The sequence below is a fragment of the Notolepis coatsorum genome (genome assembly GCF_963971535.1).
Source record: "Notolepis coatsorum genome assembly, chromosome: 6".
Taxonomy (NCBI): domain Eukaryota; kingdom Metazoa; phylum Chordata; class Actinopteri; order Aulopiformes; family Paralepididae; genus Notolepis; species Notolepis coatsorum.
Window position 1 is genome coordinate 79,467,491 of NC_140170.1, and position 20,270 is coordinate 79,487,760.

A 20,270-nucleotide genomic window follows, 5' to 3' on the forward strand; every position below is an offset into this window, starting at 1 on the left:
AGAGCGGCAGTGCGGAAATAGGCTGTCTATTGCCATTCTCTAAGACAAACTCTAACCTTAACCAGCTCCTTAACAGCGCCTAAACTTAACCCTTCTAACCTTAACCAACTCCGAAACAATGCCTAACCTTAACCTTAACCTTAACCATGCCTAACCTTAACCTTAACCATAGAAAGAATATTGCCATTATCTAAGACAAACTCTAACCTTAACCAGCTCCTTAACAGCGCCTAAACTTAACCCTTCTAACCTTAACCAACTCCGAAACAATGCCTAACCTTAACCTTAACCTTAACCATGCCTAACCTTAACCGGCTCAAGAATACACGTTAAAAAAAAAAAAATAAAAAATGTAAGGGATTCAAACTTGTCACCAACGGACCGCAGGACCGCAGCGCAGCCAGGTGAGCTAAGCTTCGAATGAAAATCATTGGGGATTACGGCTACATAAAGCCGCAAGCTCTGCCGCTCCGCTCTGCGGCTGCTGCGCCTGCCGCGGGGCGTGTCGCAGCCAATCAGGGAAAACGCGGAAGCACTCGGGCGTACTCTTCCGCTGGCAATAAGCAATAAGCCCAGAGCAACAGAGACCGACATTGCCACATGGCGGCCATCTTGCTACAGGATAGTACGCAGTGTAGCATTGTAGCATGGTCTTTGGGTGAGCCAAGGAACCGTAATATTTTTTTGCGGGCGGGGGGGGGGGGGGGGGGGGGGGGGTGCGCCGCGCAGGGAGGAGTCGGACTGTGATCGCAGACGTTACTGTAGCCTTTAGTAGGCCTTGTGTTGTGTATGTATGTATGTGACAAATAAACCTCTTGAATCCTGTCATATATTCAATCAGTTTCAATAACTACAGAGCACATAAGACAACTCACTTGTTGATGTAGTTGTGGTCCGGCCGTCTGCACAGCACATTCCATGATAAAAAAAAAAGTATCCATTTAGTTAGATAGATGATGGATCCAACACTGTCTACAATTATTTCTACAAGTATCTCGTGATTATCTCTCAGACTCCTGTTCTGATACGACCGCAGCAGGCGCCGGTGTTCTGCAAAATTCTACTCTTCCTCGAATTCTGCTGCCAGCAGTCCCCACCACCGCAGCAGCAGCAGGTGTAACGGTGTCGCCTGTAGATGATCCCGCCTCCTGCTGCTCTGTCAACTCAAGTCCATTGACTGCTTCACTTTCATCGTGAAACCAAAATTGGTTAGGCTTACTTGTTGCATTTTTCGTTTAGACATTATCCATTCCTGAATGACCTTATTTACCTGTCAAAACTATCACTGTCAAGTCAACAAGTCACAGGTTACAACGTGCGGGTCAAGTTTGATTTGTGCCGTGCGTGCAGGCTGCAGCGCCGCCGCGCTCCGAATGGTAATTGCAAGAATAGCATGCATGTTGCCATAATACGTGTGTGAATTAGTGCGCAAATCATTAATCATACATCCAAAATAGCATACGTTTATTATTATACACGATGATGATACAGAAAATTACAGAAAAATTAGAAATGCATGGCAAAAGTAGCATTTATTTTCAGTAATTTAGAGACCCCCCAAAAAATCACAAATCATGTTTTCAGGGGAGCTGATGTCTGATCTAAGGGAGCCATGGCTCACCCAGCTCCCCCGTGGATCGCACCCTGATAGTACGCCCATAGATATATATAGAACACTAGATAGCTTACCCGCGCTGCCGGCCAATGGAGAGCGACGTCGTCGTAGGGCCGCCATCTTGCTCGAGTCAGCCTTGAGTGAGGGTGAGTGATCTGCACAGACAAAAATACTCATAACTCGCTGAAATATTGACGGATTTACAAACGGGTTGGTTTGCTATAAACATCAAAGATGTAGTTATGATACTGCATACTTATAAAAATGTTTTTTTTTAAAGATGTTTTTTTTACAAACCGCTTGAATCATAGCCACGTTAATAATGCTTGTAATAAACCAAACCGTTTGTAAATCCGTCAATATTTCAGCGAGTTATGAGTATTTTTGTCTGTGCAGCTCACTCACTCAAGGCTGACTCGAGCAAGATGGCGGCGGTTCAGTGACGCTGGTGACTCCGCCTTAAGCTATCTAGTGTTCTATATATATCTATGAGTACGCCCACTCATAACATGAATGTCTATAGTGCATGTACTATTGAAATAACCATAGATTGCAACATTTTCAACCATTTGGTTTGTTAAAAACGCCAAAGAAAAAAATGTATACCTGCTTCAAAAATGCAGTGGTCCAGCCCCTTCTGAAAAAACCCAACCTAGACTCCACCCAGCTCAATAATTACAGGCCAATCTCCAAGCTCCCATTCCTATCAAAGGTCCTTGAAAAGGCTATTCTCTCCCAGCTGTCTCCCTACCTGCACTTGGATAACACCCTGGACACATTTCAGTCAGGTTTCAGAGCCAACCACAGCACAGAATCTGCCCTGCTTAAGGTCACCAATGACCTGCTCCTCACTACCGACTACCGGGACTGTGCTGTCCTTATGCTCTTAGACCTCAGTGCAGCTTTCGATACAATAGACCATGCTATTCTCATTGACCGTCTTCACCAGGCAGTTGGTGTCAGTGGCACAGCCCTATCATGGTTCACCTCCTACCTCAGTGATAGAAGCTTCTCCGTTAATATCGGAAACTGCTCCTCCCCCTCTGCCTCTCTCTCTTGCGGGGTTCCACAATGCTCCATCCTTGGCCCTATCCTATATTCTCCCTATACATGCTGCCCCTTGGTCTGATCATTAAAAAACACAACATCTCTTTCCATTTGTATGCCGACGACACTCTATCTAGGTCTATCTCCTCATGAAACCCAACAATATAAACAATCTCAACAGTCTTCGTTCCTGCCTATGCTGGATCAAATGCTGGATGGCACACAATTTTCTACAGCTCAATCAGTCAAAGTGTGAAATCCTCCTTTTCGGCCCTCACAACCAAACCAGTGTCATTGCCAGCAGCCTGGGTAACCTGTCTCCCCTAGTCAAGCCCTTTGTTAAAAACCTGGGCGTGCTATTTGACCCCAAGTTTTCCTTCAATAGGCAGGTAAACTCGGTGGTGAAGGGGTGCTTTTTCCAGCTCCGGTCCATAGCCAGGATCAAGGCCATTCTCTCCCCCTCAGACCTGGAAAGATATCCTCATGCTTAGACTACTGTAACTCCCTGTACCTGGGGCTAAATAAATCCACCATAGCCCGTCTACGACTCCCCCAAAACGCTGCCGCTAGACTGCTCACAGGTACCCGGAAGAGAGCTCACATCACCCCTGTACTTGGCTCCCTCCACTGGCTCCCGGTGTGCTTTAGAATAGACTTCAAGGTCCTTTTATTGGTTTACAAAGCCCTAAATGGTAAGGCCCCTGCTTACCTAGCAGCCCTCCTCACCCCCTATACCAACGCCAGGGCCCTCAGATCGGCTGATAAGGGTCTCCTAACCCCCTGTAGGTCTAACTTCAAGTTTAGGGGGGGAACATGCTTTTGCTGTTGCAGCCCCTGACCTCTGGAACAGCATCCCCATGTCCATTAAATCTGCCCCCTCCATCGAGTCTTTTCAATCAAAACTCAAAACCCACCTATATCGCCTGGCCTTCCCTGACTCACTTTGACTCTTGCCTTACTTGTTGACGTGTTGTTCTGTTTTTCTTTTGTCTATCCGTTGATTTTTTTTTTTTTTTTTTTTTTATACTTTTCTTTGTTCTTAGCTTAGCTATGTGAAGCACTTTGGTTGACAAGCATCATGTTTAAACGTGCTATATAAATTCATTTGATTGATACAAATTCTTCCAAGCAAGAATCAAAGCCACGTTAACACTTTGAGTGCCAATGACGAGAAATCTCGTTAGTTCATGCCATGCGTTGAGTGCCAACCGACGAGAAATCTCGTTTTTAATCGTAATTTTTTTTATTATCGATTTCCATACATTTTTCATCGATCTAGCCTCACGTTACCAGTGGGGATCTGTCTGAGCTCGAACAGGGAAAATACCACCCCCTATCGTCTCTGCGGATGGTATTGCACCCCATTGGATTGGACTGAATGAAATGGATGGGGAAAAAATAGTCCGGATTCCACATTTTACTTGTCAGGCATGTAATCCGAGCCAAACCCACTCATTGCAGAGCCGTAGAACAGCGTGGAATATGTGTTTCGACCACCCAGCGTTGGATCAATAAACGCGATCGATATTTGGAATGGCGATCAGGAATTGGAATAATCTTTTTGGAGAACATCTGATCTGAGGTAAGGAATCTATATTACCAGTGTTGGGATAATCAGAGCTGTTTTCACCTATATATCAACGTGTCCCATATGTGTGTGTGTGTGTGGCTGTGAGTGTGTGTGTGCTGATCAGGAAATAAGATAATAGATTTTTCAGCCCGCTTCTATAGCGTGCATAAGTACACATATACTATCGATAATCTAGCATTTATTTGAAAACGATTCATAAATAGGCTGAAAAATTACAACGTGTTTTGTGTATTACAGTAAAGCGCGATTCCTGCAGAATATTTTTGTTTTCTGAAAGTTTAAAAAAACAAGCGTTTTTCAAAATGGTATCAAACGGAAATGAACCGATTAAAAAACAATCCGTTTTGACAATGTTGACTGCAAACAAGTCATTGATAAGCGACGGGCGTATTAGACACATAATTTAAGATATAGTTTATGCGTTCGCAAATATGATCGCCCTCCATTGACTACAGCGTTGGCACTCAAGCGCCTATTTCTGGCACCCCCTGCTGGCACGGAAAGTGTTAATAACGTTTGTAAAAAACCAAACCGTTTGTAAATCCGTCAAGATTTCAGCGAGTTTGTGCAGATCACTCACCTTAAAGCAGTAGTTAACTGTAGCAATATGGCCATCTAGTCTTTATACAGTATATATCTATGTCTCCAACACCCTGCTTTCCTTAAAATATGGGGCAGGAGTTGTAACATTTATATGATGTACCACCTTCAGGTCCTGGCCTGGCATTCATTGCTTACCCTCGTGCAGTCGCCATGATGCCAGTCCCCCAGCTTTGGGCCATCTTCTTCTTCATTATGATCATCTTCCTGGGATTGGACAGCGAGGTAAAGATCACCACACGTCCTCTTTGAGTGATTCGGTTGGTAATCTGAAGCAGCGCCACGAATAGATACCAGAACACCGTGTGGCATTCATCCATCATGTACCTTCTCTGCGAAAAACATCCACCTCTCTCCTTACAGTTCGTCTATCACGAGGCTTTGGTCACGGCCATCTCTGACATGTATCCTTCCTTCTTCAATGTCGGCCACCGACGTAAAATCCTCCTCCTCGTCATCTGTGTGACGAGTTTCCTGATTGGTCTTCTGATGGTCACGGAGGTGAGAGGTCAAACACATTCTGACAGTGGACACACACAGGCAGATCGTTATCGTTATGTTGTAATAATCATTATTATAATTATAATTGTTGTTATTCAAGTTCAAGTTTTGTTTTATTTGTCGCATATAAGGTACATGTACTGTACATTATAGTGAAATGCTTGGTTCTCTATGACCCTCCTGAGATTGTGCTTCATACAGTAAAAAGTAAGAGAATAAAGACCGCTATACCAGTGGCGAATCCTTATGGAAGCCAACGGAAGCCAGGCCTCCCTATCAAAATATGAATTAATATCAAATATGAAATATGAAAACAAAAAATAATATATATATATATATAATTTTTTTTTAATATAGTTTACATTCTTTTTCATCTGTGCATCTGTGTTATAATAATTATTATAATTTTTTTTAAATGTCTCCCTCTTCTCCTTCTCACTCTCTCTAACACACTGTCAGACTCACTATGCTCACTGCAGCTAGAGGAGAGGCAGGGGGTAGGTGTCTTTCTCCAGCCTCAACCATGTGATTAATGTATGTAGAGTCCAAAACCGATACTAGCCAATCAGATTCGAGCTGACTGCCACACCTTAAAAGTTTAAAACGGGGCTGTGAGCAGAATAATTAGTCTGGCATCCCCTCTGCACACCTCCCCTCTGCACTCTGAAAATTGTATTAACCCGTGACTGCTTCCACGGGCCGAATATTGCCCCGATCCTCGCGAGATTAAATCCACGGGTACCTCTCGGCGTGCCGAAGCTTTTCCTAAATCACTTCCATCATCGAAAACGAGGGGAAAAGGTCGGCTCGCGACCCTGAAAATGTCGCGTGATTTTAAAAACGCTGTATTAAGTGAGCCTATTATGGGATCCACGCGAGCTTTCTATCGTGGAAACATGTAGCCCCGAAAATGCTTAGAAAAGGAAAGCCGAAAGCGTGGAATAAACTCGCCGAAACGGAAAAGTGTCCCACGGGCGCGCCGTGATTCCGATCCGCGTGAAAATATTCACGGCCATAGAGGAGACCGTGGGACACCTTTTTGCAACCGAATATGTGTCTCGAATTCGCTCCCACGCGGCGCGCAAAATCGTGCAAGGAAGAATCGGACCAAAAATGAACCAATGCTCCAGCAGTATTAATGACCCTGATGTAAACAAGACAAACGTCTTTCTCTGGTCTGCATCCCCTTATACAATTGTGTGTATTGAGCCGTACTGTATTGTACCCATTCTGCAATCTGTTAAATAAATAAAAATAAAGTTTGACTGGCCGCCGAGCCATACTGTAGTGTACTGTACATGGTGACTGCTTGACTTAAAAAAAAAATATATATATATATATATATATATATATATATATATATATATATATATATATATATATATATATATATATATATATATATATATTAATACAAATATTTAATAATTTTTTTTTTTTATAATTCTTTTTGGCTTCCCCTGTTATTTTACCCACGCGACTATACAAAATATACAATATACAAAACAAAAATGTACAAAATGCAAAAACAAAATGCAAAATGAGGTAGAGAGGTAGTGCATATCTTTTAGTAATAAATAGATAAAACATGGTGTAGTGTCAAAAAGTGTTTAAAGTGTCTAAGTGAATGTTAAAGGAATGTTAAAGGTGAATGTTTATTGTTATTATTATGGTTGATGTAGTGACAGCTCCGCATTGCCACACATTAATTAACCCTTTCACTACCACACTACAGACAGTTAACGTGGCATGGCAGTGAAAGGGTTAACCTTCTGTATTGTCGCAGTGAAAGGGTTAACCCTTTGGTAGCATGTCAGTGAAAGGGTTAAGAGAGGGTGTTCTCTTTGTCTTGCAGGGTGGACTGTACATCTTCCAGCTGTTTGACTATTATGCCTGCAGTGGAATGACACTCCTGGTCTTTGCCATCCTGCAGTCTGTCTGCATAGGATGGGTCTACGGTGAGAAGGGAGAGCGTGTGTGAACATGTCAGCGAGAGATCTTTAGATAATAAAGTACTCAACCACTAATCTACTAACCCATTTTTTCTGGCAGGGGGACTGCCAATTTAAACTAGCCTTTTGGCTACAAATTGGCTTTGGGTACATTTACATTCTATTTTATAAAATGTTCCTTAATGTACTTTGTCCCTCTCTAACAAATACATAAAAACTAAAAAAACGAGATGATGCCGAGACCCACAACAACGTCACAGATCCAGTGGCAATGTGTGGCATGAGTCTGTGTGTTGAAGGCTGACGTGAATGAATGAATGAATGAATGAAGATACAAGATACAAGATACAAGAGTTTTATTTGTCACGGCATACAGGTATACAGTGAAATGCGGGGGGTCTTGCCCAGAACAATGTGCATAATACAATAGTAATAATATATAAGAAGAATCCAACCAATAGAGCGACATTGTGCAATAAACAAGTAAACAAAGTACGGCATATCGGTATCTGTACATGAGTTATTTACAGAGCATGGTAGAACATGTTAGGTCCTGTGGTAGTGCAGTACACTGTTAGCTACGGATGAGGCACTGGGTCTTTATGTACACTACTATACAATGCTATATTATACAATCTCAAGCTCTTTACGTGGCCAGTTTCGAATTGCAGCCTCCCGTAGGTGCTCTTTAAGAGCGGTTTTGAATGTGGGTAGGGATTCAAATTCACATCTTTTTACGGCTGTGGATAGTGGCTAATGTATACCGTGTGGTGTGGAATGAGTCTGTGTGTTGAAGGCTGACGTGGCTAATATGAGTGAATATTATGTTCTTCCTCCAGGCGCAGATCGTCACTATGATAACATAGAGGACATGATTGGCTATCGGCCCTGGCCCTTTATGAAATATTGTTGGCAGTACTTGACACCAATTGTCTGCATTGTAAGTATTCTTTACATTTACCACAAATGTAATGCTTAAGGTTCTATTTTATGTCATCTTAAAGCAAAACGAAATCATGTTGAGGCACTGTGAACCAAACCTAAGCCTAGAATTATGTTTGTAAACAGGAGGGCCATGCCTCCCTTGAAACGGAGATCTGCACTGTAACTTTAAGAGCACTGCTCTGTTGTAATTCAAAATTGAACTATTTTATCACACTTTTTACTTCTTACTGATGCACTGCTCTGTTGTATGTTACAGGGACGTGCACAGGACTTTAGAGGGGCAGGTGCTCAAAGGCTGAAAAGGGCACTACACTTGTGCGTATATATTAGCCGAGCGCGCGTAGCGCGCGAGCACGATTTTTAAGGGCCCTTTTCGGGCGGGGGGCCCCCTTTTTATGCTTTTTGGGGGGTTTTGGTGATCAAATATTGAATATTGAACTATAATAATCAGTGCAGGAGCTCACTTATCCTTGAAAGACACTTTTATCACTGACTTAAAAGGCCCATACATCTCCATAAATGTTCAGGGGGGAGGGAATAAGTGCTTACCCTACAGACCCCAAGAAGTGCTGTATATTCTGTATTGTTTAATATAAATGCATTTTTTTATTCCAATCCCGATTTGTATTTGAGATTCCCAAATCCCATCGGATTTGACTTCTTCGTGTCCCTCAACCAGCATTCAACAGCGGTTTCTATCATCATCATCATCACCACCCACGCTATGCATAAAATATATAGGTCTGCGGAGAGGCACGCTGAGGAGGCCGTGCAAACTGCAATGGAATATGGGGCATCTCTCTCTCTTTACCTAATATTTTGATTCTATCCTGACATTTTTCAGTTGGAAGGGCAGTCTATATGCGTAATGGTAAAAAAATCATAAAAAAAAATCATTTTTTTTTTTTTTTTCAAAAAGGGCACTTTTTTGATGAGGCTCAAAAAGGCAGGTGCTCAGGCACCCCTTGGCCTCTATGTGTGCACGTGCCTGACAGTTACCCTGTTGTATGTCCGTTCTATTTGATAGTTTTTAGCCTATTTTTAAACTGAATCCAACCGCACTTAGTTTTTACTCTGTCTATTGTCTGTCTGTCTATTCTATTTTTATTATTTGTATTACTGAATGAAACTGTAAACAGAAAGGCCTATTGGGATGCTAGATCCCAATGTGAAACACTGTGATTTACCTTACCTTGCTACCTCTCTATCTTTTTTATGCTCGCTTATGCTGTATTTTTTACTGTTGTGAAGCACTTTGAACTGCAACTTCTGTATGAAAAGTGCTATACAAATAAAGTGTATTATCTCAGTGGGATTTTAGGTATTTTTCCAGCTTCAGACACCATTTCCAGGGATCCAAGTTTCCTCTGAGGACAGTTTGTTTATTCAGTTATGAAAACATACCGTAGAAACTATTCACTTCTCTGACTCTCAGAAAACAACATTTAAGTTAACCTTCTGTAGTGTGTTAGTGAAATGGTTAAAGGGATGCCTCAACGTTCAACATTGCAGTTTCTCATTTCTCTCCACCGAACTCTGTTCTACTCTCTCCACAGGGCATCTTCATCTTCTCCCTGGTCAAATACACCCCCCTCAAGTTCAACCACACGTATGAATACCCCTGGTGGGGCTACGCTATTGGAGGATTCTTCACCCTGTCTTCGACCCTGGTGGTTCCTCTGTGGATGGTGTACGTCCTGATCGTCACCCCTGGAACGCTGAGACAGGTACAGTGACGCATTCTGAGCATTACTAAACGAGGACATGCAAACCCCCTCGTACACAAAGTGCAATGCCCTTGAGTCGCCACTAGGGGAAGAGTGGCTAACCGTGAGGCGTCTATATTTATCACAGCCGAAGAGTGCGTCGCGTTTCTCTGATTGGCCATGACGCCCATGTGACCGCGGCAGCGCGAGAGAGCGGCAGTGCGGAAATAGGCTGCATCCTCCACATCAAGAAAGACAGACAGGCATTCTCTGTGACAAACCCTAACCTTAACCAACTCCGAAATAATGCCTAACCTTAACCCTCCCTAACCTTAACTTAACCCTAACCTTAACCAACTCCGAAATAATGCCTAACCTTAACTTAACCCTAACCTTAACCAACTCCGAAAGAATGCCTAACCTTAACCCTCCCTAACCTTAACTTAACCCTAACCTTAACCAACTCCGAAATAATGCCTAACCTTAACTTGACCCTAACCTTAACCAACTCCGAAAGAATGCCTAAACTTAACCAGCGGAAGAATGCACGTTTATAGCGAGAGATGATAAACGTAAAAAAAAAAAAAAAAAAAAAATGTAAGTGATTCAAACTTGTGACCAACCGCACCACAGGCTCCGCAGGACGGCGGCGTACCAGTTGAGCTAAGCGTCAATGGAAAAACATCTGGGATTACGGCTACATAACGCTGCCGCGGGGCGTGTCGCAGCCAATCAGGGAAAACGCGGAAGCACTCTGCAGCACTCTTCGGCTCCAATTAAAGAATAGGCAACCGTGAGTGAGTGAAATGTGTGAGTCAGTGACATTGCCTGTCATTGAGGTCCCTACCATGTCCCAACTATTGGCTCCTGAACACCAGTCTTACCTACCAGCCAGCCACTCATATACAATAAGTGGTACAGTGGTCGTCTGGTAATCAGAAGCTTTCCAGTTGGATTCTGGCTCCTCCCGGGCAGCCTGTGTCCTTGAGCAAGACCCTTAACCCCTAACTGCTCCGGATGAGCAGGTTTGGCACCTTGCACGGTTGCCTCCGCCATCGGCGTGTGAATGTGTGAATGAATGGGTGAATGTGATGCGTAAAGTGCTTTAGATAGAATCTCTGTGTAAATGCAGTCCATTATATTGTGCAGCTCATCATTTACTCTTCTAATAACAACAAATGTTGATGTTTATCAATCTAATCGTACATTATCTTGCCTTCCCTCCCCCAAGAGAATCACAGTGTTGTGCACACCGACCGTGGACGTGTGTAGTGCGTCAACAAAGGAGGCCCTCAACGCCGAAGCATTTAGCTCTTTCACAGAGTTATGCACACTGCGCTCAGACACTCCTTCAGTTAACCAAACCCAAGGAACAACCGTTGTATAAGCTAACGTGCAAGCAAGAAGGAGACATCCCCAAAATGACCCCCTGCATGTGTTTGAGAGAAATGACAGTTTGTAACATCACAATCCGGATGATCAAGGTACTGTCTGAATGTTGAATATAAATGCAACTCTAAGAGCATTGCAGTAATACAGTAAAACATCCAACATCCAATATCTGAAAATCCATTTAAATGTACAATTGGCGTTTATTATATGTTGCATCATTTAGCTAATGGAAACTGGTATGGAATCCAGTTGATTCTTGAAAGAAATGGGAGTGATTGTGTATTGAACAGCAACGGTAAATGAGCTGGGCAATGATGAATGAGTGAGTGAGTGAGTGAGTGAGTGAGTGAGTGAGTGAGTGAGTGAGTGAGTGAGTGAGTGAGTGAGTGAGTGAGTGAGTGAGTGAGTGAGTGAGTGAGTGAGTGAGTGAGTGAGTGAGTGAGTGAGTGAGTGAGTGAGTGAGTGAGTGAGTGAGTGAGTGAGTGAGTGAGTGACTGACTGACTGACTGACTGACTGACTGACTGACTGACTGACTGACTGACTGACTGACTGACTGACTGACTGACTGACTGACTGAATGAATGAGTGAATGAATGAAATAACCCTCAAATGTAAATAAAGTATTATATTTAGACTCTCTAGTATATTCCAGGTGTGTTTTCTATATGTTGAATAAACAAAGATTATGTATGCAGAAGTGCAGTATATAGTTTATATGTGATAAGCTCATTTTAACATTTTTAACTGATCTGTGGCAGCGATTTACATTAACTGGGCATTCATAACACATTCATTATTCATCTATTTATGTATTATGCTCATGTAATAACAATATCACAACACATAATCAAACGGTGTGATGCTGAGGGAGGTGGTGTACTGTGACTTCTCATGCATTTTAATGATAGTTAGGATGATAGGTGGGTATAACGTGACCTCATCCTTTCATGCATTTTAATGATAGTTAGGTTGATAGGTGGGTATACCGTGACCTCATCCTTTCATGCATTTGAATGATAGTTAGGATGATAGGTGTGTATACTGTGACTTCATCCTCTCATGCATTGATAGTTAGGTTGATAGGTGGGTATAACGTGACCTCATCCTCTCATGCATTTTAATGATAGTTGATTGTGATAGTGATATGACACTGTTTTGTACGTCCAGTTAATGTAATTAAGTTTATATATGTATGTATGTATGTATGTATGTATGTATGTATGTATGTATGTATGTATGTATGTATGTATGTATGTATGTATGTATGTATGTATGTATGTATGTATGTATGTATGTATGTATGTATGTATGTATGTATGTATGTATGTATGTATGTATGTATGTACAGTGGTGGCCAAAATTATTAGAACACCTGACAGATCTGAAAACATTGACCTTTTCTTGCCTTCAAAACATGATTTAATTTCCTAATGTTCATGAAACATGCATATATGGTTGCTCTGAGCACAACAAATATCAGATGAAGCGAGTCCTCCTGTTTTTAATCCACTTTTAACTTTAATATTTGGTATGTCCACCTTTTGCAGCAATTACAGCAGCACATCTCTCTGGCACACTAATGTTATCCCATGCCTTCTGCAACTCAAGCCAAAGGCTTTCCTTTGAATGTACAATAGATCTGTCCAGTTTATTGTCCAACTCGCCCCAAATTTGCTCGATGGGGTTGAGATCCAGACTTTGAGGGGGCCAGTCCATCATTTTCAATGTTCCAACAGATTCCTTCTGTTGCAGGTAATTCCGGGCAATAGGTAGAAGAATGTTTAGGGTCATTGTCCTCTTGGAAAATAGATCCAGGCCCAATAAGACGACTCCCAGTGCCTCAGCAGAATGTTGTTGTATACTTTCTTATCCATGATGCCATCAATTTTCACTAAGTCACCTGTTCCTGAGGCTGAAATGGCACCCCACACCATAATACTACCCCCTCCATGTTTAACTGTTGGCAAGAGACACTAATTTGTATGTCTTTCCCCCTTCCTCCGTCGAACATACACTCTTCGCTTGTTGCCAAACGGTTCAAACTTGGACTCATCAGTCCACAACACTTTATACCAATCTTCCTTTGTCCATTTCTTGTGTTCTTTTGCAAATTGCAGGCGTTTCACTATATTTTTCTCTCTCTGTAATGTTTTTTTTGTAAAGTAAAGTCCTTGTTCTCCCAGTTTCCGATGCACAGTTCTTGAAGACACTGTTGCACCATTAGTCATTGTGATGTTGATCTTGTCGCGCAGTTCTCGTGAGGTCTTTCTTTGGTCCTTTAGACTGAGAATTATGAGATGCTTCACTTGTCTGAAAGTGTATTTGTCCTACCTCTCCCCTTTCGGTTCTGGTGTGAATTGGTGGCATCATGGCGGTCTAAAGTGTACTTTACAGTGCTTGGACTGAAGGAATATGATTGTGTGACATTGACAGTGAAATAGGCCTAGCTAGTTTTTTGTAAGGAAAATGACGTAAATCTCCTTATGATGGCTCTATTCTATGGTTTATAGAGCATAATGATGACTTTGTATATATTAAATTAGTTTTATGGGTATTTTAATGGCCAATTGAACAACAACAACTGAAACCTCTTAAATATGCCAAGTGTTCTAATAATTTTGGCCACCACTGTATGTACAGTGTATGGCCTTAATAACAGACTCACCAACATGAACTGCCCTCAGATTGAGGGGTATTAGTGGTTCTGCACTGGTGTGAGTTGGCGTTGGCATAACATACAGTACTTAATGTGTTCTGTGTTGAATAAATAAAGGTTGTGTTGGATAGTTTTGCAATATGTCATTTATAGACGATAGATTATTAATTTAACAATTTTCTACTTTGTTTCAACAAATATGTCCTTCTGCATCCTGCTGTGAAACAGGTATTTGTGGGGGATATGATATAATATTCTACTGGAGCTTCTAATTAACATAATCATCATCACAAGTTATCTTCTCCCTTCTGTTTGTAACCCCATGTCTACAAAGGCCTTAATGTAGACAATACCCCTATCTATAACTGGACAAAGAAGTGATCTTCAACAGTTTAACAGCATCATAATGTTAACAGCATGTATTTCTGCTGTGACATAAATCTCACCCATGGCTCTAGCTGAGATAGTCTACCATTTGTCTAGCATAATATCTTGTGATCTGGAAAAACATAATCATACTTTTATCTCGTTCGCCTGTACTGTATGCAGCTGCCAGGGTTTTGACGGCACCAATCACAGGCCCTTATTTACAGTTAGCATCCCTATACTGGTTTCCAGTCAGTTTCAATATTGTATTGATAACTCCCAAGATGCAACACTGAACGTCACAGGAACTCCTTCATACCAACAGCCATCAGACTGTATAATGCCTCACTGTCTCACTGAGCACAGAGTAACAGTATAAATTCTTGCATATCTACATTTGACATTTTACTGTACATTGTACTGTATATTACTGTATATTTTGGGCTGTATATTTTATAATGTATATACATATTTTATAATGTATATCTTTGACTGTATTCTCATTCGTATTCTTATTTTAGATTTTTGACTACCTAAATGTTTATTGTGAGCAATCTGTGGTGCTGAATTTCCCTTGGGATCAATAAAGTACTTCTATTCTATTCTATCTATTTTCAAGAACTTGTCGGTCTGTTCCCAAGCTACATTGCAAACCTGTTGATGATGAGCCACAGCGCAGCCTCAGGGCTCATTGTTCCACCATTAACACTTTCGCGACCACTGGGATGAGTCTAATTAATGGCAAGAGGACCGGGGAATGTAAACAAAGTGTGGCTTTTTGTAGAGCTAAATCTATACTTTATAGTATTGCTATCTGTCCATTCTCATTGTCAATTGAGTTCATAAACCGTCCCTTCAAAATGGCTTAAAGGGGAAAAAAATACATCAATAGGTTCTCATTTTATAGCGCCGTGAATATAAGCTTTATAGCGGATTTGGTCTAGTATATTTCCTGGAAGCCGAGATACAGGGCTAATAGCTGCTAACGTTATATCCAATGGCATTTCCGTTTTACAGATGCTACAGAAATAACTCAAACTGCATATGATCGGGACTGTCCCAAAGCATGTATGCATGAAAGGGGGGGGGGGGGGGGGGGCGGGGGACGTCGTTTATTATTATTGATTACCAATAACCATGTTCGTCTAACTAGCCACATAGGCCGTTCGCCTGGATGGCTATCAGAGCGGTGTCCGATCGGGCTGTAATTTACGTGAAGGGGATCTTACCGTCGGGGCTGATCCCCCCGAGCATTTCCCTGTTATCGATCGCCATCTGGTAGATCGATATGTCCATTGGCTGATGATAAATTCCCTTATTGCATGGTGAAATCTGCGATCCGAAACGTAATCCAAGCTACAGGCTGTAGATCCAGAATCCTGCTACTGGAATCTCTGTTGAAAGAAAAAAAAATAAACTGATCCCTTCAGCCACAGGGCACACTGCAGTGGCGCGATGGCGCCCCTAAGAGGATCTGGCCGGTATTGCACATTGTCGAATTCATAGAGTATTGAAAATCTGCAGTGCCGCTCGGCGACCTTGAACAGGTTATTAAAATGGAATAAAAGCAATAACAACTTCCCACGGATATGTCCGTGATTCTGTCCACAATGCATTGGATTCGAAACACGGATAAAATACGTGGCCCGTCCCTAATGTGTTAAACTAAATGTGACCTGGCTTTAGCCGTCAGGGTCGTACGTTTCTATAAAAGTTTTTTTATGTGTTATTTCAAATGTACATGTTTATAGACTTGTGTTTAAATGCGTTGCATTTCATGATCTGTGTTTTTTATTAGAACTATGTTTTATAAAAGTGCTACTGAATACACATAATATTGTTACAGTACTTCATTATTGTTGTTGTTGTTTTCCCATAGCCACTATAGTTCTGATTACCAATTAGGATCAATATGTGGTCATTGATTGGACATTCGGAACACACTCATTACTCATCTAGAATGGGTTATGCTTATGAATAACAGTTTCATAATGCATCCATGACACACATGGTAATTGAATTAAATGCTGCTGAGGGAGATGGGTGTACTGTGACCTCAGCATCCTCTCAAACCACCCTCTTTTCTTGATCCTCCAATCACAACTGTTGCTTCAGTTTGTCAGAGGGAAGAAACAGTTGTGCTGGTCAAGTACGATCATAGAGTAAGTGGCAGGTTTGTTTATTTAGTTACGAAAATATACCTTAGGAATGACTCACTTCTCTGACTCTGCATTGGCCCTCTTGGTAAATGGAATGGACTGCATTTATATAGTCCTTTTTATCACACATTCACAGACAGACGGCGGAGGCAACCATGAAAGGTGTCAACCTGCTCATCGGGAGCAGTTAGGGGTTAAGTGTCTCGCTCCAAGGACACTTCGACATGCTGGCCGGGAGGAGCGGGAATCGAACTGGGAACCTTCCAATTACCAGATGACCAGCTCTACCTCCTGAGCCGCCTTCGCTCCCCTCTTGATGTATTGATAAAGATCAAGCTAGAAGCTCACACCAAAGACACTTCCACTGACATCACTTTGTTCACTCCTGTTTCCATTATTAACTTGCATACTGTATATGACTGGAGTTTTTGAGCTTGCTTCTAATCAGCAGAAACGTGTGTAAAGGCAAACTGCAGCAGAAATGATGAGAATGGCCTTATCCTACATTCAGATTCAGATTCAGATTCCTTTATTGTCACATCAATCAGTACTTTACAGCAAAAGAAGAGTGAAATTAACTTTGTTGAGGTTCCTCAACCATAGCAGCATCCAATAATATAAATAAAATAAAATTAGCATAGAATAAGACAACAAATAATGTATGTGTTCTATGTACAGTTCCAGCTTGGAAAAAAGTATGTTGTGTGATTGAGCAATGCATGGGCACATTTTCAGCAGTGGGTGAGATGCATTGATTGATTTATCACCAGCAACAGTGCTTATCACGTAGTCAGGGTGGGGTGGGGGCGTCAGTGGGCTCTGTTGACGAGTCTGATGGCTTGGGGGATTTTTTTTTTTTTTCAACCGGTTGGTTCTGGTGTGACTGCGGTAGCGCTTTCCAGACTGCATCAGCTAGAACAGTCCATGGTTGGGGTGATTGAAGTCCCATCATCTCATACACAGAGCAGGGGAGTAGCACATACAGGCGTCCAAAGAAATACAGTTTCATATTTACATCAAGAACAGAAAACCCCTCCCTATCAAGAGCTCTCACACACACACACACACACACACACACACACACACACACACACACACACACACACACACACACACACACACACACACACACACACACACACACACACACACACACACACACACACACACACACACACACACACACACACACACACACACACACACACACACACACACACACACACACACACACACACACACACACACACACACACACACACACACACACACACACACACACACACACACACACACACACACACACACACACACACACACACACACACACACACACACACACACACACACACACACACACACACACACACACACACACACACACACACACACACACACACACACACACACACACACACACACACACACACACACACACACACACACACACACACACACACACACACACACACACACACACACACACACACACACACACACACACACACACACACACACACACACACACACACACACACACACACACACACACACACACATGTCCTGAAAACTGCAGCCATGTGCAAGGCTGGGTGTGGGAATATATACCGTAAGTAACCACCAGAGGGCAGTGCAAACGTGGAATCTATCGACCAACCCCCCAGAATTATAGCAATGCATTCAACCCTCTGGTGCGCAACATATTCAAAGTCTTTTATTAATGCAGAACATGGGTCAAACATTACCTGTGTTAATGTGTCCATTGAGAATATATACCGGTAATTTTGACCTATGTTGTGCATTTTTGGAGTAGTCATACAATTTTTTTTTTTTTATGCAAACATTTCATAAAATAACATAAAATATTGAGTAACAAAATGCACAACATGCAAAGATATAAACCAAATGATTAGCTTGTGTCACTTTTGACCCATGTTGTGTATCATATGTGATTCAAAACATTTTAATGCACAGCTCCATGTTAATCTTCCATTGAGAACACATTTCTGACCAATGTTGTGCATGTTTGGGGTAGTGATACAAAACTATTATCATTATTATGTTTTTATGCAAGAATAACATAAAACAACATTAAAATTGGTTAGTTGAGGAATTCATTAAATATTGAGTAATATAATGCATAACATGCAAATATATCAAACAATATATGATATATTTCTAGTGTAAATAGTATTATATTTATAGTGTCTGCATGGGTAACAGATTTCAGATCAAATCACATTGATACAAGTATTTAATTTACTACACAGTATGTCAGTGAGTCCAGATCTGTGAACAAATATATAGTACTAGGAAGCTCCTCGAATGCAACAAGATGAAAGCTAATTATTATTAAAACTATAGTTTTATATATAATAAGAAAAGCAGAAGCCAGGAACACGGCAAAAAGAAACCAGGAACATGGGTAGCTGTTAGCAGTACTAGTGACTGAGTCCAAAATCATCATAAACAGCGGAGGGATTGCCAGGGTAGTACAGTCAAGTCAAGTCAAGTCAGTTTTATTTATATAGCACATTTTAAACAACAGCAGTTGACAAAGTACTGAACAATTTGCATAAAATTCCAGGTACTCAAAACCATATCAAACTATTTAAAACATAATATATACATTAAAATGACATTAGAACTAAGCGGATACTCTGTACAAGGGATTTAGAAGGCCAGGCTGAAAAGATGTGTTTTAAGCAGCGATTTAAAAGTGGCAAGTGACTGGGCAGACCTAATATTAACAGGTAGACTGTTCCAGAGGCGCGGGGCAGCCACAGCAAAGGCTCGATCGCCTCTGGTTTTTAGCCTTTCTCTGGGGACGTCCAGGAGCATCTGGTTAGAGGACCTTAGAGGTCTGGACGGGGTGTGGATATGCAGAAGATCTGCGAGGTAGAGAGGGGCAAGGCCATTTAGGGCTTTAAAAATGATCAATAGCAGTTTAAAATCAATCCTGCACTGGACCGGAAGCTAGTGAAGGGCGGATAGGACAGGTGTAATATGTTCACGCTTCCGTGTGCCAGTCAGGATATACAGGATCATTGTATTTGTTCTTTATAGAGACAGTAGGGAGGCAGATGCTGATGTACATGCAGGTGATACGGTTTTGTTGGGATTTCCATACTAAGCCAGCAGGGGGCGTGTGGTTCCAGAGGACAGGTGTCTTGCAAACTACTCACTGATTGATTGATTGATTGATTGATTGATTGATTGATTGATTGATTGATTGATTGATTGATTGATTGATTGATTGATTGATTGATTGATTGATTGATTGATTGATTGATTGAAAACTTTATTAACAGATTGCAGAATGGGTACAATACAGTATGGCTCAATACACACAATTGTTAAGGGGATGCAGACCAGAGAAAGACTTTCGTCTTGTTTACATCAGGGTCCCCCATTTTCATTTCATCATAACATTTATGACATACACGACATACAGATAGTACTGTTACATCCAGACATTTATGACATACAAGATATACAAATATACAGTACTGTTTAAGAGACAGAGTTTCTAAAAGAGAATATCTACATTTTAGGGGGAAGAAACTGTACATTGGAGGGGGTTGGGTGGGGGGTTGGACATTTACAGGGGCCAGTTTCTAATTGCAGTCTCCCGTAGGTGCTCTTTGAGAGTGGTTTTGAAGGTGGGTAGTGATTCACATTCCTTTACAGCTGTGGGTAGGGCGTTCCACATTGATGTGGCATAATTGCGAAACGTGTT

At 41.7% G+C, this 20,270-nt stretch overlaps 1 protein-coding gene across 1 annotated transcript in view; it reads left to right on the top strand.

Moving 5' to 3' along the window:
* The window catches only part of LOC311229573 (sodium- and chloride-dependent GABA transporter 2-like), a gene marked incomplete at both ends in the record, with an annotated part of 171,149 nt that extends 159,805 nt beyond the window's left edge, over positions 1-11,344 (top strand). The window contains 6 exons of the mRNA XM_084315649.1: positions 4,966-5,078; positions 5,217-5,354; positions 7,210-7,312; positions 8,146-8,246; positions 9,808-9,978; positions 11,189-11,344. Of these exons, the coding sequence (XP_084171775.1) occupies positions 4,966-5,078; positions 5,217-5,354; positions 7,210-7,312; positions 8,146-8,246; positions 9,808-9,978; positions 11,189-11,344 (782 nt within the window). The remainder of the gene's footprint in view (positions 1-4,965; positions 5,079-5,216; positions 5,355-7,209; positions 7,313-8,145; positions 8,247-9,807; positions 9,979-11,188) is intronic.
* Between the last annotated feature and the right edge of the window lie 8,926 nt (positions 11,345-20,270).